Source organism: Spermophilus citellus (genome assembly GCF_964194105.1).
Source record: "Spermophilus citellus genome assembly, chromosome: 16".
In the NCBI taxonomy this organism is placed as follows: domain Eukaryota; kingdom Metazoa; phylum Chordata; class Mammalia; order Rodentia; family Sciuridae; genus Spermophilus; species Spermophilus citellus.
In genome coordinates, this window is record NC_138196.1 from 28,491,780 (window position 1) to 28,517,582 (window position 25,803).

General features: G+C 34.2%; 1 protein-coding gene across 8 annotated transcripts in view; it reads left to right on the forward strand.

Annotated features, from left to right (window-relative positions):
• Nucleotides 1-25,803, forward strand: part of NRG1 (neuregulin 1) — a gene marked incomplete at both ends in the record, with an annotated part of 1,011,199 nt that overhangs the window by 848,572 nt on the left and 136,824 nt on the right. For 5 of the 8 annotated variants that reach the window (XM_081269697.1, XM_081269696.1, XM_081269695.1 and 2 more), the window contains 4 exons: nt 1,175-1,352; nt 11,714-11,835; nt 19,348-19,398; nt 21,627-21,677. In XM_081269697.1, the coding sequence (XP_081125823.1) occupies nt 1,175-1,352; nt 11,714-11,835; nt 19,348-19,398; nt 21,627-21,677 (402 nt within the window). The remainder of the gene's footprint in view (nt 1-1,174; nt 1,353-11,713; nt 11,836-19,347; nt 19,399-21,626; nt 21,678-25,803) is intronic. The other 3 variants (XM_081269690.1, XM_081269692.1, XM_081269693.1) reach the window with 2 other exon arrangements.

A 25,803-nucleotide genomic window follows, 5' to 3' on the forward strand; every position in this document is an offset into this window, starting at 1 on the left:
TAGAAATGCTAAACCCAGTCAAACCAACCATTTGGCAGAATCATGGTGGTCACCTGGAATGGCATTCATTGTTTTTGAGATGGCTATTGGTAGGTCCAATAAAAGAACAATATGTCCAAAGGATTTCTTTCTTGAAGAAGGAAATAGGTGTTATGATTATAAATTTCCTTTTTCTTTCTTTCTTTCTTTTTTTTTTTTTTTGTACTACCTCTGATGGTTGGTGAAATGAGCCCAAGTAGCCAAGAACTTTGTAGTCTGGATAAGTTAGTCACATATACTGATCTCTAAAATTAAACTTTCCAATTTAAAAAGAGGGTATGGGGGCTGGGGCTGTAGCTCAATGGCAGAATGCTTGCCTAGTACATGTGAGGCACTGGGTTCAATCCTTAGAACTACATAAAAAGTAAACAAAATAATGGCATTCTGTCCATCTACAACTGCAAAAAATAATAATAGTAATAATAAATAAAAAAACACAGTGGGTATGATGTGTCCTGTATCTATTAACAAAACTCTGGTGAATTATGACTTGGAACATGAAAGTGCTTTGAAAATCATTCCAAGTTACATGTTCTCTTCTAGCACAGGCTTTGTTCTTTGGCATTACCAATGCTTAGGACCTCATTTCCCACTTACCCATTCCCATTCTAGGGATTGAACCCAGGGGCACTTTACCAGTGAGCTACATCCTCAAACCTTTTTACTTTTTTTTTTTTTTTTTTTTTTTTTTTTTGGGTGTGAGTCTCACTAAGTTTCCCAGGTTGGCCCTGAACTTGCAATACTCCTACCTCAGCCTTCGGAGTAGCTGGGATCACAAGTGTGGGCCACTATTCCAGCGATGTTGAGGATTCTAAGTGGTATCAGAGAATGTAAAGCTTGAGAAAGTAACTATCTAGAATTTTTTTAGAATTAAATTTACAAATTTATAATCCCAAAGTTTTTTTAGAAATAAATTTATGAATTTATTAACTGTTTCTCTCTCTTTCCTATCTTTTATTTAGACGTTTTGTTTTTTTCTCCAAGTTGAGATCCATTTTCACTCACCCGTTTTTAAATTTATTTTTTTCTCTTAGTAATATCTTTGGGAATAGTGACATGATCAGGCTCACTAAAAAAATAATGTCTGTCTTTGAAAGATTACTTAGTGATCATCCTTTTTTCTTTTCTTTTTCAGCCTTGCCTCCCCGATTGAAAGAGTTGAAAAGCCAGGAGTCAGTTGCAGGCTCCAAGTTAGTGCTTCGTTGTGAAACCAGTTCAGAATACTCCTCTCTAAAGTTCAAATGGTTCAAGAATGGGAATGAGTTAAACCGAAAAAACAAACCACAAAACATCAAGATACAAAAAAAGCCAGGGTGAGTATAATACAAATATCAGAGTCTGCATCTAGTAATAGGATGATTAAAAAAGAAACTTAGACTCTCATAAATGCATTTAATATCAAAAGCCATGACATACAATACATGAAGATTTTTCTTTATATAGTGACCAGAAATTGTGATACCACATGGAAAAGAGTTTGGAGTTTCTGAGTTTTACAACTTTGAGTGAAGAAAGGAAAAGATGAATGGAAAAAGAACTATAGGAAGTGGTGGGTGAATAAAAAGTAAGAAAGAAGCTTCTGCTAGGCAGCTGCTGTAATAGTTACAAATCTAAAATCTAATTTCTTTCAAATAAGACAAATGCTCTTTAGAGTAACAGTGCCTTACACAATAAAATCCCAACTTCATTATAAAGTTCAACGAGTACCTGGATTTAGGGAGAGCATTGGGGTATAATCTGTTGAATTTGAACTGTTTTCAAGGAAGGAGTTATTACATGAAGTTGTATCTGGTTAGAATTTTTAATCAACAATCCTGTTAAACTACATGAAAATTATAGTGCTTTTCTGGGCAGCAAGAATCTTGCATTTTCCTGCGTTTTTGAGGACATTCATAATTTGGAAGAGCTCAGTCAGATTCCTGTGAAAACTTGATATTCTGTATCTGCTCCAAAATGATGATCTTTTTTTTTAAAAAAATTATTTATTTATTTTTTATAGTGGGCATTGAACTCAGGGGTGCTTAACCACTGAGCAACATCCCCAGCCCTTTTTTTATATTTTATTTAGAGACAGGGTCTTGCTAAGTTGCTTAGGGCCTCGCTAAGTTGCTGAGGCCTCCTAGTTGCTCAGCCTTCTAGAGCTGCTAGGATTAAAGGTGTGCACCACTGTGCCTGACTCCTTTATTATCCCTGCATTCTTCATTTTAATCTATTGCCTTACTTAAGAATTATTTCCTCTAGAATCAAACTATGTTTTGAAATTAGGGGAGAGGTAAGTATGTTGGATTTTTGCTCTTAAACAGTTCTTTAATCAGGATGACCCATCAGAGAAAAAGAAAAGAAAAAAGTATGATCACCAAGCAATCTTTCAAAGAGAAACATTAATTTTTGTGAGCCTGATCACGTCACTATTCCCAAATGATTCCAAGCACAAAGGTGTTTTCTTCACACCCTCAGAGGGCTCCAGTGAAACACTAGGTGTGATAACAGAAGTAACAGTAGAAGGGTCTCCTCCTATCCTTTGATTTTATAGGATGTCTATCAAAAAGTTGTCACACATTTATGAGCAAGTGAGAACAAAGTGATTGTAATATGAATTTAATTGAATCTTATCAAAGAGTTTAAGTGCTCTGATAACCATTATTAGGGATTTTTCCTGATTCCAGTGGTTTAATTACCTACATTGCTTACTCTTGTTATTAGTCATGTCAGCAGGATCTGTTGATTTGAAAGTATAACAGAGTGACAGTAAGGGTGGGTATCACTTTCTGTAGCAGTTGGTACTTCAGAGACACAAAATATAATTCTATGAGGAGAGATGGTGCTTTTTTACATAATCTTACTTTTAAACAACATTTAAAGATGCAGCAGTTGTACAATTAGCCCATGATGACTCTAATTTTGCAGATTAGGGAATTGCTTCAAATCATACAACTAATAGACACCTCAATTAGAGCATGCATCTACTTCTTGAATTCCTTAGTGCCACCTTCATTGTTTAAAACTGGAGACTGTCCTTGTTTAATAATATGTGTATGTAAGAAGAATAGATAGAGTGAATGAATTGAAAAGATATGGTTGATTCTTATGGAAAATGTTCACAAGACAAAAACATACTTCTGGATACAGGGTTAAATAGATTTTGGTATTTGGTTTTTCATCAGTTAGATTAGTAAGAAAAGAAGTTTTCTATACATGAATGGTAATATCTCATTTATTGCCCTGAGATTGTGGAGTGATATCAGTAATATTTAATTGCTCATGAAAGACTTTATGCCAGGGATGTAGAGAAATTGAAGAGGTATAGAGCATTATTGCAATGGCTAGGCAGACATAAAACTGTAGAGAGATTTTTCTAGTTCAGTCCTATATTAAACAGGAATTCCAGATCCTGTGCAGGAACACAGTGTTAGAGCTGGGGAGGAGGAAGGGAGAAGAGGTTGAGTTGGCTGAAGGAGTAGAAGCAAGCTTCTGAAGACTGAAAATATTCCATGTGATGACTTTGGGATAGAAGCAAATGAAGTTGGGTAAACAATGTAAAAAAGAAAAAAGAGAGAGAGAGATAAAGAAAAAGTGAACTGACATGAATGTGCTTTTGAAAGGATATGTGGATACTTAAAGAGGTTGTTTGTTACATGGCTTGGATGACATAAAAGAATCACTAATATTCAGGAAAGCATTTTTTTATTGACTTTATAGATTCAGACAGCTACGATGACTGTCTTCATATCAACAAAATCCCATGATACCAAAAAGGACAAAATTTAGAAATTATTTCTTTAAGAATAATAGCTTTGCTAGAAAGTATTAAATGGGGAAAATTTATTCAAGATATGTGACTGTAAATTACTTTTGGCAAATCATTAAACATATTGGATCTAAAAATAAGGCATATTTTGTGTAAATTGGGCAGCTGGTTGGTAAATGATAAGCTTATCAATTTTCAGAATTAAGTATTTTTTTCTAGAGTTTTCTCTTAGTTAAAAAAATAGTGTTGTCTTTCTTTGTCAAGTAAAAGGATCCAACTGAATTATAGTGCTTTTCTTGGGCAGCAAGAATCTTGCGTTTTCCTGCATTTAATTAATTTTTGCAAGTTCTCTATTACTTCAATTTATCCCATAAATATAAGTAGAATAAATACTATTATGATTATAACGATTTTTAAAAATAATTAATATCCCAAGAATGAAGGAAGTTAGTTTCTTCCTATAGATTATAATGGTAATGAATAGTTTAACTTAATATGAAATATGTACAACTCTCAGGCTCATGCCATTTCATAACTACTTATGATTTTATCATATAAAATTAGAATACCGGTGTTTTCCAAACACTGAATTTAATAGCTTGTGTTCTTAGAAAAAAAATCCTACATTAATTCTATTCTCAACCCAATGATTACTCTCCATTAACATCAGCCTTTAATAACTTAAATTTGTTTTAAAGAGGATTATTCATTTGCTTCTATTCTACCACATGCTTGGAGCTGTTCTAGGCACTGAAGACATAGTGGCAATAAACCAAGATCCCTGCTCTCCTAGAGCCTCCATGGAGTGGAACTCGGATGAAATATATGCTAGACACATGACGGGGTCCTGTGAGCGTTAGGAAAAGAAGGGAGAATCAAAGGCAAGGGATTTGGGTGCCATTTTATATGAGATGTTCAAAGAAGGCATCACAGAGAAAGTGACATTTGAATAGAGTTCAACATTTTTTAGTCTAGCATTTGAAATGCTATTTTAAATTTAAATGAACACTTTAATAAATAATAGCATTGCTGACATTTAAAGCCCTATTATGTTGACTAACTTTTTGCTCATTTATTTAAGTCATTTACTAGACGTATATTTATTTTATGCTTACTCAGGGCTGGTCTCTGTTCTGGGTTCTGGAGACTGAACTGAGAAAAAGACAAAGAAACATAGTTCCTGCTCTCAGAATAGTCCAGTCTACTGGGGAGGAGAGAAAGAGAGAGAGGGAAAGAGGGAGGGAGGGAAGGAAATAGGCAATTCTAATGTGGGAAGTTTAAGATGGGGAGTATAGGTTGCAATTCCCTTCCTGGGAGATCAGGACAGGCTTCCTGGAGAAATAATATAAAACTTAGATAATTTTGGACACATCCTCATTGTAAATTATAGTTGTGACCACAGGCATTTCAACAGTGCTTAATAAGAAAATTGGGGTTGTGACAGAGGTGCTTTTAACGTCATTGAGTTAGTCATTACCCTCTGATGAAAAATTGACAGAAGGAGGTTAATAATGTTTGCACACCTGTTGCCATTAAATTTAAGTTAAATCTATAATTATTTTGTATCTTGTAATCATGAAATTAGATTTCTCTCTGTTCAATAAAGAGTTTCTATAATGTTAAAAAAAAATTAGAATACCGGACTTGGTGCACACTCAGGCTTAGGGTAATGGATTATTCAGCTTTTTGTTACTGTGACCAAAATACCTGACAAGAAAATGAAATATGATATGTCAAGAGCTTTGTAATGTTTTGAACAACTAATAATAATAATATAAAAAAGAAAATTTAAAGGAGGGAAACAGTTTCAGAGGTTTGTTTCATGGATAGTCAACTCCATTGCTTTGGGCCCAAGATGAGGTAGAACATCATGAAAAAAAAAAAAAAAAGATATGGGGGAGAAAAGCTGCTCAGCTCATTACAGCAGAGATAGAGAGCTCTTGGGGATCCAGGGACAAGATATATAATTTCCAACGGCAGGCTTCCAGTGATCCACTTCCTCCAGCCATGCCCTACCTACAGTTAACAGCCAATAGTCCATTCAAAGCATTAATCAATTAAATGGATTAATCCATTGATGGTATTACAGCTCTCAGAATCTAATAATTTTACATCTGAACATTCCCCCATCATTCCAAGTTTTTGTGGGGTGAAGGGATACCGCATATCCAGACCATAGCAGCTAATATCTTAATAAAAATTATTATTTTTCAGGTTCATTTCATGTCAATATGTTTTGGTTACTAAGATTCAAGCTGTTAATATTTTGCAGTGGGTTAGTTAGTTACTTGATTTAAACTTTATCTTAGGCTGTGATCAACTGAGCAGAGGTGAATTTTAGTTTGAAGTTTTAGGATTTCTCTGGGATTCTCTTCATTTAAATGAAACATTGATTCTCCCTAGTGTAGGTCCCCCTCTTGATTTTTATAATCTAGATCACCCATAGCCAGAATTTTCTTTTAATTTCTTAGTGCTATGAAAATATTTCACATCAATATGCAATTTTATTATTGTGTAAAATCTTATTCCTCTTTGTACCCCTGTTCCTGCTAATAAATTACATTCCTACATGTTCTTCCTATGATTTTTGAATTCATAGTTGAGCCTTTGTTTGTTTTATTTGGCTAAGCAATGTGTGGGACCAATTAAAAGAAATTGGAAACTGCCTTGTGTTATGTGTCTGCTGATCCCTTTGTTCTTGTTTTCCTTGCTTGGTGGATGATTTTGATCATTTTTGAAAAATGGTTGAAGAGCTTTGGAGCTGTATTTAAATATCTCTTCTATATTTGCCTTCTGAAAGGCTGAATTCTTAAGTTTGTGTGTTTCATACATTCTTGAATGTCCTTAATTTTCTCTCAGCTCTTTATTTCAGCTCTTACACATTTTAATCTTGCTTAAAATTGGCTCTAATTAATTTGCTCAATTTTTAAAAATATTGGGAAAATTGAGTTATTTCTGCTGTCAGTGGTTGCAGTTATTGTTTTTGGTTCTATATGGATAAAGATTGTACACATTTCCTGTTCTTATTAGCTGAGCAGCTCTGGCAGTCCACTTGAACTTTATCTGTAAGGTAGTCTCTTATGTACTCAGTGACCATTTATGTGAGGCATTTGGTACACTGCCTGATTCTGTTGCCTAAGAAGTGCCTATTCCCCTTCTGTGTCCTTGGGATTTAACAGATGGACAGTATCTGAAGCAGTATTGAATATACAGACACATGCAAAGTGTGTATAACTCCTCTACCATCAGAAGACTGGAATTGTACAAACCGAGAACCTGCTTCCTATGTGTGTTTAAGTTGCCTTACCCTTTAAACTATGGGGGAAGAATCAAGCTAAATTAGAAAAACGTGATAATAGCTATTGGAACTTTGAATTGATCACTTATTATAAAAATGCAAATATTTCAGGAGTGTAGAATTTTTATTATTGTACTTGACACTTATTTGGAGCTTACATAATTGCAAGCATTACTTTAAACATTTTACATTAAATAATTATTAACTCATCGAATACTTTCAGAGTTTGGAAACTCATTGACACACAAACTTTTAGACCCTAGAAAACTCATAAATGAAAGAGCAAAAAGTTACCTTTATGTTTGAAGGGATTGCAATGATTTTTCCAAATTAACCTTCCATGGACAATATGTGGCAGCCTATTGAAGAAATATAAGGTGGTTCTATTCATACTTTTGAAAGCCTTAGGACTTGGTGCAACTTACAATTTTCAAGAGAAGTTTGGTAATTTCTACTTTCTTATGGCATTATGTCCCTACTATAGGATATGAGTATTGAAGAATCATAGTTAAAATGAATCCTTACAGTTCAGAGGGATTGTAATGTTCATCTAGATCATTGATTTTCCATTTGTGTCCTTGGAGAATTCTGAATTTCTATTGAATTGCAAAAAGGATTGCCATCACTTTTACCTGAATACTTTTTTTCTATAATGTTCTTGAATATGAGACTTTGATTTAAGTTTTCATTTTAAGCAGGATTTTGTTGCAAAAATAGTTGAAACCACTGATCTAATTTAATCTTTCTCTGCATAGAGATATTCTTGTCAGAGTATGCTTGGCCGGTGGCTCTCCAGACTTGAATCTTTCCAACAAGAAAACCTAACTCTTTGACAAGATACCCTATCTATTTCTCACTGCTCAAAAAGTTCTTCCTTATAATCTCACCCAAAACATGCCTTCTATTTCCTGTAAGGTTTAGTTCTACCTTAGGTCCTTTTTCTGTAAGACTTATCAACCCCAAGTGATTGCTTTTTCTGGATGACAGTCATGAAATATATTTAACTAGCTACTCATGCTTCATTCATAATTGCTTGCCAATGGAACCTTGTTTCTTTAATAGAGTCCTCTCTCTGGTTAAGATCTCTAGTCCCTATTGAAGTCTGATCAGTCATTTAAAGTCCTGCATTTAATGATATTTCTCAATAAATGTCACTCTAAAAAAAATAGTTCAGTATTCTAGAAGTGATCCAGCCAGTGGTCAGTGTATTGGCCTTGAATCAAATTTTATTTATGCTCTGGTTTAATATTAATGTGGTTCAGGAGTGCATAAGTTTCTTTTTTTCTTCCTCTTTCTTATTTGAAAAATATTTTTTAAATAAATGACTTACTGTTAAATATATTGCTACTTAAAAAAAAAATTTTTGCTCTGTATATTGTAGCCAGTTCATCTCTTTTCCCTTTCATATTTGTACCACTTCTACCCACTGCTTTCTTTTTTCTGGTACCAGTGATGCTTAACCTCTGAGCAACATTCCCAGCTATTTTTTATTTTTATTTTTTATTAGAGATAGGGTCTCACTGAGTTGCTTAGGGCCTCTCTAAGTTGCTGAGGCTGGGTTTGAACTCAAAATCCTCCTACCTTAGCCTTCTGAGTCACTGGGATTACAGACATGTGCCATCACGCCTGGATCACTGATTTTTGAATCTGAATGTATCTGTTTTGCGATTAAATTGAATCTTGACATTCTGCCCTAGAACTCCTGAAAAGATTCTCTACCGAAATGATTTCATGGCTACCTGTGATGCTGGCTTTAAAAATTCACATTACGCATTTGCAAAAAAAACTACAGAGAAGTACTGTTTTTTTAAAGCCCCTTTAGCTTTCTTTAATGCAGTATCTATTTGAGCAGAAAAAAAAAAGTCTTTTTCTTTTTTTCTTGTTCCCTTTCTTTCAAGAATAGCATTTGATTATATTACTTGGGGTGGTATTCCAGGAAGCACTGCCCAGGCCTATTAGGAGAATTTTTATTTTAGAGCTATCTTTTTAAGCTTATGTTAACTATAAATTTGATTACCATGATCCTTTAGTTTAATCTAGTTCAATAGTTAAATTGCCAGGGTCAAGAAAAAGGTTTTTACATACAAGTTTAAGATTGTTCTTAGATTTATATAAATGGAAAGAAGGGCTGTTCTTGGTTTTTGTGGATTCTTTGGATGCTTTTGTAATAATCCTATCGCAGAATTTTGGGACTTAACAAGAAAAGTGACCATCTTCTTATTTTAGTAATTTACTCTTTCTCTGGTGTTGAAGATTAGGGTGTTATTTCTCACTCTAATAGTCTTCTGGCTTTATCTATTATTGTTGATGGTTTTAAACATTTAGCTCTTTTTTCCTCTTTATCTTTCAAAGAATCCTGTCATGAAGGAAAATTGTCTTGAAGGGGCCAAGTGTATGAAAAACTGATAATCCATTAAAAAACTTTATATTTGAATACTCTAAAACCAGGCTTGGAAGATTCAGAACCTCTCACAGTGATATACTAATATGTTGTATTTTAAGTATTACATTTTTATTGTCAGGACACTTGCCATAAAAACAGCCTATTTTGGTTTAGAGGGATATACTTTAGGGAAACTTTACTATTTGTAACCTCTCTGATTAATGTGTGAATATTCTTAAATGGCCATTGGTGGTTCCATTACATAGATAAACAAGGGTGCTATTGTATTAGATCCACTTTTTTGCCAGCTTTTTTCTGACAACTATTCTTTCTGAAAATATTAACATTAAGTGTTAATATTAAACATTATTATTAACATTAAAGGTATTTTATGTGAGTGAAAAGGATTCCACATTCAAATAAGTTGGGAGAAATGAAAGAATGTATCCTGTTTGTAGACTGTCAGATATACAATATAATAATATACTAACACACATGAGTATATTAAAGGCTCTAAGAAACCCTATAGAATTGAGAAAAAGGAAAAAAGCTTGTTTTTCTTTAATATTTTTCCAATTTTTTTGAGTATAGAACTGTTTGTTTGGTTTATTTATGTATTTATTCTCAAATTTGCCTATTGACTTCCTGGTGAATCATGACTGGCGAGTATAGTTTTTCAGTCAACATGTTGGTTCAATCCATTGCTGTCATTGGTCTGGACCACTAAACTGTCTCAGCCTCTTCCTGTCACCTACATGAGGAATTTTAGGTCCTGCAGGGTGCATAAGTGGGAATAGCCAAATATTTTCTTCCTTTATTCACATATTCATCCAATAATGTTTGAGGACATCCCAAAGACAAAGCAAGGATGTATGCTCTGAGAATACCAATACATTTAAGTTACCACTCCCCCCTCTGACTTTTATGTAGTAGGTGTATAGATAAGACCTACTGAAAGAACTGTTAATTATTATTATTATTATTAAAGACTATAAGAGAGGTGCTTAGGCTGTCAGAATCTAGAGGGGAGTAGTTCCAGATGCATAATCATGAAAGGCTTGATGACAGTTGGTACTGGAGATAGTCCTCCTAGGTCAACTCAGAGTTTGATGGGTAAAAATGCAGGGCCCCATTGCAGGAGGAAGAAAGGACCCAACCCAAAGCACCGAGATGGAAGACCGTAAGGCTTACATGTGGATCTGTGGGCAATTCAATTTGATAAGCTGGAGAAGAGGAGAAATTAAATTTGGAACAATTGAGTATACCTGGTTAATAATTAACTGTGTGTCTACAAGACCAGAAAAAAGTTACTAAACAATTATCAGAGTTAAAAAATCAACCAGAAAGATCGCTGTCTTTCCTTTCTCCCTCCTTTTCTCCCTATTGTCTTCCTTTCAACATCCCAGGAAGTTACAGTTACCTGGCCAGAGCATAGAAAGATGCTTGAGATGCTTTGAAAAGGCTTTTGTAAACTCTGAGCCAATCCTAGTAGTTCTGAATTTTTATGTGCTTAAATTGCAGTCTATGTGCAACAGTAAAACAGACAAATGGAAATCACAGTGCTGCCCATGTTCAAAATGGTGAATATTGATTTAATATTCAGACTTTTATAAAAGAATGTGCTATTGTTGCATGAATATTTATTCCAGCATTAAGAAACATCCATGTGGTACTATGCTTCTAGCAATGATAATCTTAAGGATCCTTAAGACAGATTCCCTTTCTTTTGGAAATGAGAAATCCTCTTCATTCAAAATTAACATTATTCCTGATGTTACTCTACTTTGAAGCACAGAGCATTTTTACCTATTCTAGTGTTCCTTAAATGTCTGACCTTACCAGACTTGTAAGAAATGATTTTACACTTCTCTCTCTTCCCTTGTGGCTGGTGACATTTAGATGCAGGAAGGAATGAAAATTTATCAATTGAACTCTAACATCTAAGGCATACAAATGTGGTAGTAGTAGAGGTAGAGGAATAAAAATAAAAATTAGAAAGACCTCCTTTAAAATACTGGTCCATGTGATAAATAAGATTATATCCATGGTATAACTTTAATGTGATTTATCTCACTTTTACTCTGGGTCAATCATGCAATCAAGTTGACATAAGTTGTGTTGTAATATGATATATGTAGGGTGGGGAGGAGGAATTTGTAATATCTGAAACTACAGAGATATATATTTTAGTATTTACTAGATTTCTGTGCTGTATACTTACACCACTTTGGTCCTGATCTTGTAGGAAGTCAGAACTTCGAATTAACAAAGCATCACTGGCTGATTCTGGAGAATATATGTGCAAAGTGATCAGCAAATTAGGAAATGACAGTGCCTCTGCCAATATCACCATTGTTGACTCAAATGGTAAGAGATACCTGCTGTATTTTGTCTCCCAATGTGTAAGAGGAGTAATCAAGATATGTGGTAAGACTTATGGTTAAGTGGTGGCTTAAATCTCATTGTGAACAAAGAGAAAAGTTGGAAAGAAAATCAACATTCAGGCATCTTGTGGCTTCCTTCCCAAAGCTCTTCACTTCATGAAATGATATGGACTTACATAGATTTTTTAAAGGTTTTGAATAGGTTATGAATTGTGGAGAGACTTATGTTGTTAAGAGAAGGAGATTGTACTGTCCCATTTAAGCTGTTTAGAAAGGGCAGTCCAGTCTTTGGATCTATCAGACACACAAATACACTCAGAAAGAAGATATGTGTATTATATATGTATACGTAGATATATGTGACATGCCTATATTGTCTGTATAACTCTGTGTATGTACATGTTTACATGTATGTATACACACATATACATACACAGTCCTGGCAATTTTTATGTTCCTTTATATATTTTCTTAAGTGATTACTTTTGGCTCTAGGTAGTATCAAGTTAAGCAGCAAGTTAGGCCTATTAATTTTTTAGGGCCTATTAATTTTGAAAGTAGGAAAATCTTAGAGGTAGTGAATTTCCTACTATGTACAGGCTTCTTATTCAACTTTCTTCAAAACAGCGCCAGGGGCTATTTGTTAAAGAAATGAAAGACTTAGAGGTAGAAAGATCCACCTGCCCTCTGACAACTTCTCTGAGTTGTATAGGAAAGTAAAAGATCCATAGCTAGTGTCTCTCTGTTTCATTAAACCCCCAATACTCCACAATTCAATAGAGATATCTGTAGGAGCTATTGGTGACCTAGAAATGCTTATTTAAATCTCTTGGAATAATCAGATGTTATTTTTTAATTATGGCAGTTAATGATTGCCCTTATAAGTTCTTGTCAACTTTATAAAGCCAAGCCTAATTGCATTACTTCTTAGTAGAAGATGGGGGGAAATGTTCTTTGCAAGGACATGGTCTCTTAAAGTGATAAGGTAAAAAAAAAAACAGGTCAACACAGGAAAAGTAAATAACTTCTGGTTAACTCCATAGGGTCCTGATGTAGTTTCTGTCACTTCATCCATTCGTGATGTAATAGGATAGGGAGAAGGGAGTGAGATAAAAATATGGAACAGGGTTGGGAAAATCCAGGTTAATGTCTTGTTCTCTGTGGACTTCCCAATGAACTGTTCTGTAGCAGTGTAATCAAAGTTTGTTATTTTCATTGTAAATGTACTCCGTGCACAGAGAGTAAAGAACCATGAAACAAACCCATTACTATTTTTAGGAGTAGTGCTTATGGTAGTTAAATTGTAACAGCCATTTAAACTTTATATGAACATATATAAAATTGTTTTACTTTTTAAACTAATGCATAGCCTTTTGTTAGTATTAATTTACCCCATGTGGATTTTATATGATGCTATATGAAACTAATTTAAAAATCAATTCCAGTGCATTATTCTTTTGGGGAGAGGGTTCCAGGGATTGAACTCAGGAGTACTTGACCACTGAGCCACATCCCCAGCCCTATGTTGTATTTTTATATAGTGATAGGGTCTAACTAAGTTGCTTAGCACCTCCCTTTTGCTGAGGCTGTCTTTGAACTCTCGATCCTCCTGCCTCAGCCTCCTGAATCACTGGGATCACAGGCATGCACCACTGTGCCCAGCCAGTGCATCATTCTTTACTTCTCATATGCCATGTTTTGAAGCTTCTCCTCAGTTTGATACTTGCTTGATTCAGTAATAAATGCTATTGGATTATTATTTTTGACCTTTGGATTAGATTTGTGTAACTATGCAAACTATGCAGTTCCAGAAAATAAATAAAACTATAGTTAGTATCATAGTCTCACTAAGTATTTACGTAGTGATTATTTCATGGTTTCTGATTTAAAGGATTAAGCAATGAATTATTTACCAGTATATTATTCCTGGCCAAAGCCTGTAGAGTTTTTTAAAATTAATTTTTGTGTACTAAGTGTTTGATAATATGACTTTTTACTATTCTCACATAGCACAGACATCCAGTTCATTTTTGTATATTAACTCTTTCAGGCCTTGGTTTAGTGCTCAAACTTGAATATGTAATTCCCACAAATTATAATAGATAAGTGAAAGAAGTGTTTTTTTTAATTTAAAATTTTTTTGAAAGAAGTGTTTTTGATAATGAATCTTTTTTTATAACCTGACAAGAATTAAGAGAAATTCATAAAATTTGTAAGAAAATTATTTTCAGACAAACAACTAAAGTTCTTTCAGGAATATTTTCTATTGATTTTCAAACATCTGAATGAGAGGAGTGAGAGATCTTGATGACAGTGCACGGTGGTCTTATGGGCATGTGAGGAATAGATCATCCTTATCCAACCCTCCCATTGTATTTAAAAAGACATGGGAGATTCGGAATAGAAAACAGAATTGTTTAGAATCACAAATATATTTAATAACAAAATGAGACACGAACCCAGGTTTCTTCAATTCCTTGTATACTGAAGTTCACTCTATATCTGAATGTATATGTGCAAATATTTAAGCAGATTCTTTTACTTGTGAAGAACAGAACTGAAGAAATGGGGTGAGTCAAAGGAAATAGATTCTATGGGGAAGAAGTGGAACTTCATACAAACTGGAACTCAGTGAGATGGAATTGTACCTGTGGCATCTCTGAGAGCCTCTACCTTAAAAGTACCTGAGATTTCCCATGACTTATAACTGCTCCTGATTTCAGTATGCTTTCTAAAAATTCAAAACTATGACCTGCTGATGATCCCACATGGCCATATTCTCCTGGGCTCTATTTAAGGCTTCCTTTAACTCCTACTGTATGATGGCTTTCTGGGTTCCCCAATCAAATTCTCCTTAACAAGGATCTGATTATCAGGGTTTATCATATTTTACTTTACCAGAAGACTGAGAGAACTTGTAAATCATTTCCCCCTGGTTAGATGTCTACTTCTGCTCACCAAGGAAGGGAGAAGACAGAAATGTGGCTGCTCAGAAATGCCCTACCTTCAGAGGATGGGTGGTCAAGCAGGCTGCCCAACGCGATCTATGGCTTAACAGGCTCCAAGATTGATAAGGACTGGTTATTGCATGTGTTGGTAGATACCCTATACCCCAGGGGCTTAGGTATAGTGTAACTTTAATTGAAATATTTAAGTACCAGGATCCTACATCCTCCTCCACTGCTATCTGTGATTTTACTATATTCAATTCATGGCTGATTATTAAAGGACTCTCAGCTGGGTTTTGAGTCACTGGTGCTCAGATGCACAACTTTTGTGTCAGCATATCCCCATATCTCTAGGACTCTGAGAAAAATTTGAAGAGAGAAATATAATTTTACTTTGTGTTCTTTACTCACCTTTAACATATTTCTTCCAAGAGTACATGGCTATGATTAGACGATTTCTATACAGGTCGATTTGATAAATGATCCTGGTATGTTGCTACACTCTGATAATTATGCTCATACCTTCATATACAAAGGATTGCTTTTAATTTACTTAAATTTTCACATAGTACCTTTTTTAGACTAAAATATTTCAAATTACTTTTGATGCATGATTCTAAGAGAGATGGGTGGGGTGTGGGGAGATGTTCATAAGAAGATCTTTGCTTTCTTCCCCAAAGAGTAAGCTATTTGGCACTCTGTTTAATCCAAGTAAGACAACCACAATAGTTATTAGAATAAAATTAGTTGAGATCATAAATATTTTCTGCACTGAAAGTTATTGTTTAGATCTACTTAGATTAACAAATGGGTGTAAATGAAATGATAAAAAATTTAAGAAAGTCCATGTAAATTTTTATGCACTTGAGTTACAGAGACCACTATTTTCAAGCATTGAGAAAAGTACACAGAGTCAATCATTTTGCTAAGGAACAATTTAGAAATTTATGTTTTCTACCTTTTTCCATGCCTTTTAACTTCCATTTGGAATTGGAAAACAGAATTTGCCATTGTAGACCTATAAACCTAAGCAAAATGCCAATTACTTTGAGGATTATTTAACATTGAATTTTTGTATAAAGAAGGATCTCATATGTAGCAGTCATTATCTGATGAATTACAAGTATATTCCTTTCATAAATTCATATTTGGCAACTGAGAATGCCACATACAGTATTTCACAGCTCATATACTATATTTTCATTTTTATCTGTACTTTATCTAGCTTGGTCTTTCTATAGGAAACCTTCATTTAGCAATTAATTCTTAGCTAACAAGCTTTATGAAAACTCCTGGGTATTAGAATAGGGAAGAGAATAATAGACTTAACTGGTTTTCAAATTAATTAAGTAATGCTCTCTTTTCAAAGATTAACACAGGAGAATATACAACTACTCAATCATCTCTTATGTTTTCCTTTTTAATCAGGAGAAAAATAATTTTAGTGAGATTCAGGATCCCACAGGAGCATTTTGAGCTTCTGGCAATAAAAATAGCTCTTTTACTTGAGAAGAATAGAAAAACATTATTTTTATAAAATTTGATTAAATTATCGATTGGTGCCTTACAGATTTGGTTCATGCAGGTAATAGGTTTAGCCCCCTCAATTGACAGTGATTTTAGAAATGCCATGCTATTAGCGAACAATCTAAGTTGTGCTGAAAAACACATAATATGTTTCATAATGTGTATAGCAGTCTCCACATGTGTTATATCATTTGGGATTTCTGTGGAACTAATAAGCAAGGGCAATGTGAATAGAATAGGGTAGATGGTGTATAGTATCCGTCATGTTTCTATACTATTATTAATTTTGAAAGTTCTCAGTTACTTTAGAGTAAACATTATAAGCAAGAATTCAAATGCTCAAAAGATATGCTTGAAGTCATATTTACTAGTACTAATAAATAAATGTGCCTACTTTGTTAATCTTTAAAAAGAGTCACTATAACAAATATTTGTATGAATAATTGGTTTATAATTTTAGAAAACAAGGAGACACACAATTGAATGTTGAAACAAACACATCATGTATGTTTGCATACGTATGTGTGTGTGTTGGTAAATAGTTATGTTTAGTATATTATGCTTATGGTGAAATCTCAGACAAGTCATGCATTTATAATAATTAAAAGTTCCTTCCCAGACACTGCAACAGTTCCTTGAAAACAGATACACTTTATTTAAAAAATTAAAATATTACAAATACACTAATGTTCCTTGTGTTTCCTAGTCTACTTGGCATAAGTTGCTCAGTATTATTCAGTTCCTGATGATCCTGAATCCTCATTAATTTACTCTAATGAAGGGGGGTGTCCTTTAGTAAATTAACAAATTTAATATACCAAATTACTATTGGAAAGCATATTGCTTAAATAATTATCAGGGAAATTTCAAGACTTAAAATTTTTTAGAAGTCCATAAATATAGTATGAAATTATTTTCAAATTTATATTATAAATTATTTATTATAATTATTTTAAAATTATAACAGAAGATGGTTTTATAAATTTATGAATTTTGCCCGTAGCACACACAAAGTGCTTGCTCAGTGGTTTTAATAAAAGGATTAAGGATTCTTATTGGCAAATTTCTTTTTCAAATGAAGACTTTCATTTAGAAGTACATGTTAATTTCTAAGCTGTATTCCCCCTAAGATAAATTTAGAAAGTTTTCATTTGAGACCATAATCACTAAAGGTATTTTTGAGGTCTCTGGGAGAAATGTCTAATTTTAGGAAGGGAGGTTATTTTAAGTTGTCTCTGTGTACATGCATCATTATAGTAGCCTCCTGTTCTGGTATTTTTTATGCAGCATTTAATTAAAAAAGGAAATGTATGGTTAACCTTTCCTCTACTCTGAGGTCTTTTTTTTTTGCCAGCGATAGAAAAACTTTTTTTTTCTTCTCCCTTGGAAGGTCACAGTGGACAACTAATTATTTTGTAAAAAATTAAAAAAATCAATTTGAGGGGAGTCTTGATATCTTAGTTAGAGCTTGGGATTTGGAGTTTGCCCATCCCTTGTTGTGCATCTTGAGTTCCCTACATCAATCTGGTTGTCATGCCCTTGATGTAGTCTGAAGGGCAGAATGAGGAGGCTTCTCTCTTAATGGGGGCACGTTGTGAAACATGGAGCTTCTTCTAGGTATTCCTAAAGAAGGATATATACTGTGAAGCTTAAATAAAAGTTTCTTATTACATTTTCTCCAAGAAGAGCAATTTCGTTCTCTACAGACCAACTCAAGAGAGATACTTATGGCTGCTTCAGAAACCAGTATCCATATTATCAGCTCAAAATATTCTCTTTAATGCCTATTACTTGAGAAAGTCCCAAGGATGTAGTACATACTTGCATATGAATTATTTTCACTTTGTACCATTTTTAGTGGATTTAAGAACTGATGAATACATCTTTGATATCTTGATGACAGTATTATTCTTTGTATGGTTTGTCCTCTTAATCCTTGATAAGGGAGGCCCATCCTTACTTAATTTGCACCAGTAAGACACATTTGGTCTTACTAAAGGTACATTTCTGGTCGTATTCGTAATTAACTTGATAATTAAGCATCCCTTCTGAATCTCACCTGACTTTCTCTTTCCTTTCAATTCTGCAAAAACTTTTGTCCCTAGAGAATTTCATCTGTTGTAGAAATACTGACATTTACATTGATTTCTCTTTCTCACTAGAGAAGTCTAGTCCTAGAAACCCTAAATAGTCATATCTAGATTTAAAGATGATTATACTGACAATAAACTTATCCAACTCCATAATTGAGTGCATTAATTCAGACCTAAACTGATAGCATGAATGACCTCCTTAGGATTTTCAGTCGGATCTAGTCATTTTTGTATAGTAGTAGTCCTTTTTAGAATGACTGAACACAGAATTAGATGGTGTAGCCACCTTTGTCCCATCACAAAAACAGAAAGAAAACAAGTTCAATGTCTTGAACAAGATCACTACAAATCTCCGGATAATAGTGTGTCCTGAGTGTGCAGGTTCTTCCTTTAATTCTTTTAAGTGGGTGCTGCCTGCTTCCTCTATATCCTGCGCCAGGTAGTCTTAAAATTGTCAATTTTAACTAGAGCTCCCTGCTGGAACTTGACTTTTTTCACCAGTGCCAACTAGAAGCATTGCCTGTTCTTATTTTTGAACAAAAGTATAATTTTTAAAAAATCTATAACATAAAAATTCTGATAACACAGCTTTGACTTTCTTGGCTTCCCTGTTGCTCCTTTACTTTCTGAGAACTCACTGCCTCTTTGGCCTATGTTCTTCTTCACTGACCCCAGAAGGGTAGTGAATTCTTCCTAATTATTCTAGTACAGTCAGTCTCATGCTTTTGGCCCAAGAAGGAAGAATTGTTCATTTAGATTGTCTGTTTTTGCATTTCTCACTCTAAGGCGGAAGTGAGGACTTTCTTGACCCCTTTGCAATACCTCCTTCCTTGATATTTATTTGCAGTATGAAGGCAGGCTGTGGTCCTGGCTCCCAGCCTCCTGATTGTACATCGTAATATCCTATCACCTTTTCTTTTTTTGCAGAGATCATCACTGGCATGCCAGCCTCAACTGAAAGAACATATGTGTCTTCAGGTAAGGAGAATAAGCCTGGCAAACTTTACTAACAAGAATGTCAGACCTAACTGCTGGCTGTTCCTTCTACTAATCAGAACCCTTTCTGCATCCAAATTTCAGCTGTTTTCTCTTATTTTCTCTTATCAGCTGTTTTCTCAATGTCTTTCTCAGTCCCACTCTACAGTTTTGGATTTTACTTAAGGGATGATTCTTACTGTATGTCTGAACTTTGGACCTGTTCACACACAAGAGAAAAGAATATCTAGATGATACTTAGTGACATCAGGATTACAAGCTCAGTTGGTGTAGCTTTATAGATGCTGCTCTCGGTTCCCTGTGCTGTTTCACCCATTAGAGTTATTTCTAGATAATGTGTCAGTATGTGACCTTTGCGATTCTAATTACCATTGTGATTCACAAAATGAACAAACATTTAGCTTGATTCTTTGAAATTTTATTTTGTTGTTCTTCTTCCTTTTTTGCTTTTGGTCTGTGCATTTCTGTTTGTTTCTGATTTGCTTATAGTATTTGCTGATAGCAGTTACAGTCTGGGATGATGATAGCTACTTAGAACTCAACTCTGCTAATCCATTTACACTCATTATTCATTCATCTCTCCACTAGTTATGAATTTATTCATTTTATTGCATATGTGCTTTTTTAAAAAAATAACTTTTCTCCATTCTCTGTAATTTTATAGTTAGTGGAATCTTAGAACATCTAAAAATTAATCTTTATTTCAAAGAAATTTTAGATTGCCAATATAGAAAACTCATTTCTAAGGTACAATGATAACTTGTTTTGCATGGTACCTTTTACAAAGATTTTTATACCTCTGATAATCACAACAAAATCATAAAATGAGACATTATTTTTTCCTTATTATACAGATGAGAGAACTGAAGCATTAGAAATGTTAAGTCATGTGTTTTAGGAAATAGAAGAGAAGGTACTTGGAGCTCAGTATTCTTTTCATTGCCCCCCTATTGGGTAATTTGGCTTGGTTGACATGTTTCTTTATGGCCCCTACTTGTTAGAACTCCAGGCAGCCACATTATCCACCAGTCTTCTTCCATCTTACCTCCATCAGCATTCCCTCTTCCCTTCTAAGACAATGTTCAGAGTCATAAAAGCTGGCTCTGTCTGTATCCTAGATTGCTTTAGCCATATTCAGAGCATATTCATATCTCCTTGCTCTCATGTATGTGTGTGTGTTTTGTGGGCTGGGGTGATTCTGGAGTTTAAGGGATGGTATCTTTTCTGCGAGAAGGAAGCAAGGAAGGAAAGAAGGAAAAAGGAAGGGTTGGAGAGAGATAAGGGAAAAAGTGATGAAACTATGTTAATTTCTTCACCTCTCATTTAGGCATTTCTCTAATGTAAGGATTTTATTATCTGTCTCCAGTGACGCTGTTAGGTACCTGATATTTTAAAATAAATGGTGCTTATCTTGAGAATTTAGATCGACTTTATTATTTCCTGATATGTGAGTTGAATATAACTTTTCTGTCTGTAAATTTCAATCCTTCTTTGATACTAAATTTTTCTGATTTCCTACTAATGAAAACCCTTTGATCCCATGTTTTTCTTCCTGCATGATTTATGTTTTATGCTTCGTCTATACTTACACACTGGTTTTCCTTCCTTCTTGGTATCTGAAAAATAAATCTTGCTCCTGTATATCCCTAGCTATTGTTATATATGTTTATTTAGCATGTTTTATTTGACCATAATGTAATTGCTCTGCTGAGTCCTGCATGGACTTTATTGAGCCCCATGTTTAGTAAGGATGTTTATGCATCTCCAAGTCTCCTGGAAATATTTTCCTCTTTTTTTTTTTGCATACATGAAAGATGACCCTTTTCTCTGTATATGGGGGTTATTCCTTTTGTTTTCATGTTTCTTAAAATTCTTAAAATCAAGCCCACACCTAAGAGAATGAGTTATCTATCTCATCTCTAGTGTGGATCTGTTTGATGATATTTCTCTGAAAGTCATTTAGCAGTTGACATGTGGGACATCTGTAGGTGGACTGCTTTCATGTTCTTCTCTTTCAAAAGTCTTTGGGTGTAAACCATAGAAATATTCCTTTGTGGTCTCTGAATATTGCATATATTTTCCTCTGACTTAGAAATGCTTGTACTGCATTCTAGTTTGCTTTTTCTATAATACCCAAGCTTGGCAATTTTTAAATTGAAGAGTCCAAGTAGCATGACTCAGTAAAGCCTCATGCCCCTTTTGTTTTATAGAGTCTCCCATTAGAATATCAGTATCAACAGAAGGAGCAAATACTTCTTCATGTAAGTATATTTAAATATTTCTGTTGATCAGTTTTTAACCCAAGACAATATCTGCTTCCAATAAGCATATTCACATCTATTCTCTACCCTTGTTGAGGGATAGGGTATTGGGTTTTGGAGATGTTTGAAAGAGAAATGGCCATTTGCTATGCCTGTGATCAACTAGACACCTCATCCCTGCCTTATATGTAAGCATAGTAAATGACACCACATGTGTGTTAATTTTAGGATAATCTAGTGTCTTTGAATGTTGATTTGTAGAGTTCCTGAGGCCATGTTGTAGGTAGGTTTTTTTGCCTTTTTTTTCCTTCAGCTGTCTCGATGCCTTCAGTAACTGTCTAAGGCTTGATGCCCAGCTATTTGGGGCCTCAATCCCAAGGCTCCTCAATTTTCATATAAAGTCTGCTCTGATAGACTAAGGAAACTATATATAGATGCCCTTAATTCAAGGTTGATAGAAAGTGACTAATTATGAAAATGTTTGAAAGCAAATCCCTAGGCAAGATCTCAGATTGGTTTTCATCTGTTTAATGTGAAATGTGCTTTGTGCTTATGGACTTCTACAACTATTAGATTGATTGGTGCTTTGTGTGATTGCAGTGGAATTTAAGAAATTAGCAAAGACTAGTAAAAATAGTTTCTGATACTTATAAATTGAGAATATCATAGTATTAAATTTTTATTTTCAACAGGGGAGTTATTAGACCTAGACAATAAAACTTACATCTATAGTCTTTCTCTTCCATACTTTACCTTATTATTTACAGTATCTCTCAGTTTGATAAGCTCTTTGATAAACACATGTTTTCAGTTATCCTGTTCTAACCCAGATAATGTGGTGAGGGACAATTTTCTTATATAATCATCATGGTAGAAAACTCAATGGAAGGCTGTACTTTTGATAACTTAAAATGTTTTCTCAATATGTTTAAATAGATGAAGTGATTTTAAAGTCTTTCCCTCTGGCTGGTGGAATGAGAACTGTAGTTATATGATGTAAAACTATCTTTTATTGGCTGAGGGTATAGTTCAATGGTAGAGCACATGCTTAGCATGCAAGAGGCCCTGGGTTCCATCCCTAGCACCAAAAGCAAAACAAACAAAAATCTATTCTTGCACGAAGTTTAATGTTTTAACTACCTAAAGCATCATTTAACAGAATTGATGGCAACAATCTAGGAAGATCAAACAGGAAATGAAATGCTGGGAAGAACTAAATTGGCTTCCTCTGTGTTCTGAGGACTCTAATTACATACTCTAAAATGATAATCCCTGCTGGCAAATTTGGAATATTTATTATTTAATTCTACTTATAAAAAGATTAGTATAATTATATGGATTTTATATAACTAACATTAAGGAATCATACTAATAGCTTTGGTTTTTTTAAGTATTTATCATACAAAGGCAAGTACCAGGTTTTTCTTTTCAGCATTTCATCTGAGAATAATTAATCTCTTGCATGATTCATTGAATAAAGTTATTGAAACACTTGTAATTGGAACCCTTCATGCTATCATTAACGGGGCTATGGATGCTGTCTTTAAGCACATTTGAGCAGTTTGGGAATGGAAGAAATCCTTCTTTTAGTTTTCCAGAGCTTTAGGGAACTGAAATGAATCTCTCAGTTTATGTTTCCATTCATTGCAGTACTGTTGAGAGAGAAATAATTTTGAAATCTGACTCTGTTCCCTAACTCTCAGTAGAGTTAATTCCTGGTATTTGGTAATGGTTTAGGACTATGAAAGAAGGCTTTGTGCACCATTAGTTAAAATATAACTGCGTGTCATTTTCATAACATCTCTGCCTGCTTATAGTAGGTTTCTGGTCAATGTTGTTGAATTGATCAGTAAATATTTTTTTTTCATCTCATGAAAATATGCTCCATACTTTGAAAATGAAAACCTAGATCCAAACTTGCTGGTAATAATCATGTAGCATCAGACACACAGATCATTTCCAGGAAGCCTCATAAGAACTCTACATTGCAGGGAAAGATTGTGAAGAAGAGATATCTCCACTTAGTAAAGGCTGAAGGTGAAATGTGAAGAATCAGGAGTTACAATAAGCTGGAGTCAAACATTCAAAATATATAAAAAGTCAAAGGCCTTGAAGAAGTTCACAAGGGTCAGAAATAATCAGCTCTGAAGAATATAGGTTTCTTTGCACTTTACTTCAGCCAGAAAGGAGATGCTAGCAAATCCCTGCATTTGAAAAATGACCTGTGCTTTAATAATGCAATCAAGCCTGTGTGGGCCACATTCTTTGAACTATTGACACTGGTGTTTTCTAAGTAAATTATGAAAGCCTTTCTAAGGTAGTAAGGATTCAGCAAACATTTTTTTGTGTTATAACAGTTCTGTGTACTTTTGGGGTCAGTGTGAAGGAGAAGAGGCAGCCCAGTTCCTTTTCAGTTTTGTAGGTATACATGTACACAGAGCTCTAGGGCAAACTTCCTTTCTGCCAGGGCTTTTTTGAGAGCTTCTTGCTGCTGGGTGAATTTTTAGAGTGTTTTGTTTTATTAGTCTGTGAGCCTCCTGCTTAGAACCCTGCCTGGGATGGCATGTCTTTCCCTGCCACCTATATCCTGTTCGCCTTAAAAGCTTTCCTGACCACCCGAGCCACTGAGTTCTCCTTTCCTCTCTGTCCATCAGGTTGGATTAGCAAAAAGAAAGATAGAAAATTAAAATTAGTACTTATTTACCTGAAATAATAATATATTTTCTTCTCATTGGTGCTTTTCATTCTAGTTTTCTACCCTCTATCTACTTGATATATCAGAAGCTAAATACTAGCTAGAAATATCATATAAATATTATACATATGTGCATATACTTATATATTTTTGCTTTTCAGTACTGAGATTCAACTCTGGTCTCATACATGTTAGGCAAGTGCTCTACCACTGAGATTCACCCTAGCCCTCTAGAAATGTATTTTTAAAATCACTGTTACAATAAAGATATTATTCTAAATTGCAGTTTTTAAGGGGTTTATTTTTCATTTGCAAACATATTATTATTTTCCTCCATGTTTATTTTTTGCCAGCATTTTATAAATATTGGCAAAATACTACATGGTGCATATACACAATTGAATGTTACTCAGCCTTAAAGAAGAATGAAATTATGGCATTTGCAGGTAAATGGATAGAACTAGAGCACACCATACTAAGTGAAATAAGCCCATCCACCAAAACTAAAGGCCAAATGTTTTCTCTGATAAGCAGATTCTGATTCATAGTGGAGGGGTAGGGAAGAATGAAGGAATTTTGGATTGTGCAAAGGAGAGTGAAGGGAGGAGTGGTGTGGTGTGGAAGGGAAGGATGGTAGAATGAGGCACACATTATTACCCTATATACAAGTGTGATTACACTACTGGTGTGACTCAGCACCATGTACAGCCAGAGGAATGAGAAATTATGCTCCATTGTGTACAATATGTCAAAATGCATTTTATCTTTGTATTTAACTAATTAGAACAACAATAAAAAACACTAACAAAAATATGAAAAAAAAAGAAAAAGAACATTAGACTTAGAAGAGCTGGCTTATAATGGGTGCTTTTTGTATTTACTGACTGCATGATTTGAGCTTATGGTCCAACCACACTGAATTTCTTTTTCATACAAAATGAAGGTGTTGGTCCAGAAATCTCTAAGGTGCTCTAAATTTCTGATCCAATTCCAGGAAAGAACTTGCAAATAAAAAATTTAAAATTAAAAAAATAAATAATATTACTAACCTTTTCCTTTGTGTGACAGTTTATGACTTTTTTGAAAATTGGGAAATTGCATTGTACAGTCACTATTTTAGAGTTGCCAATTGTAATTTTTAAAGTTTCTTATAATAATTTCAATAAGCATCATCATTTTTTTGATTTTTTTTGTAAATGAGACATGTATGACTAAACATGTTGTAAGTATATGAGTGTCCTATTATGCATAAGCGACAGGTTTTTGAAAGGAAAAGATCTTGAACTTTATAAAATAGTCAATAGGACTGTCTTGTTCCTCCTTTCATAGAATCAGCAAAACCGTAAATGGATTGTGTAAAACAAACCATAATGGCTTCTATTGGAAGTTCCAGCTCCTTGTGACCCCATTTTGCAAACAACTCTGTTGAAT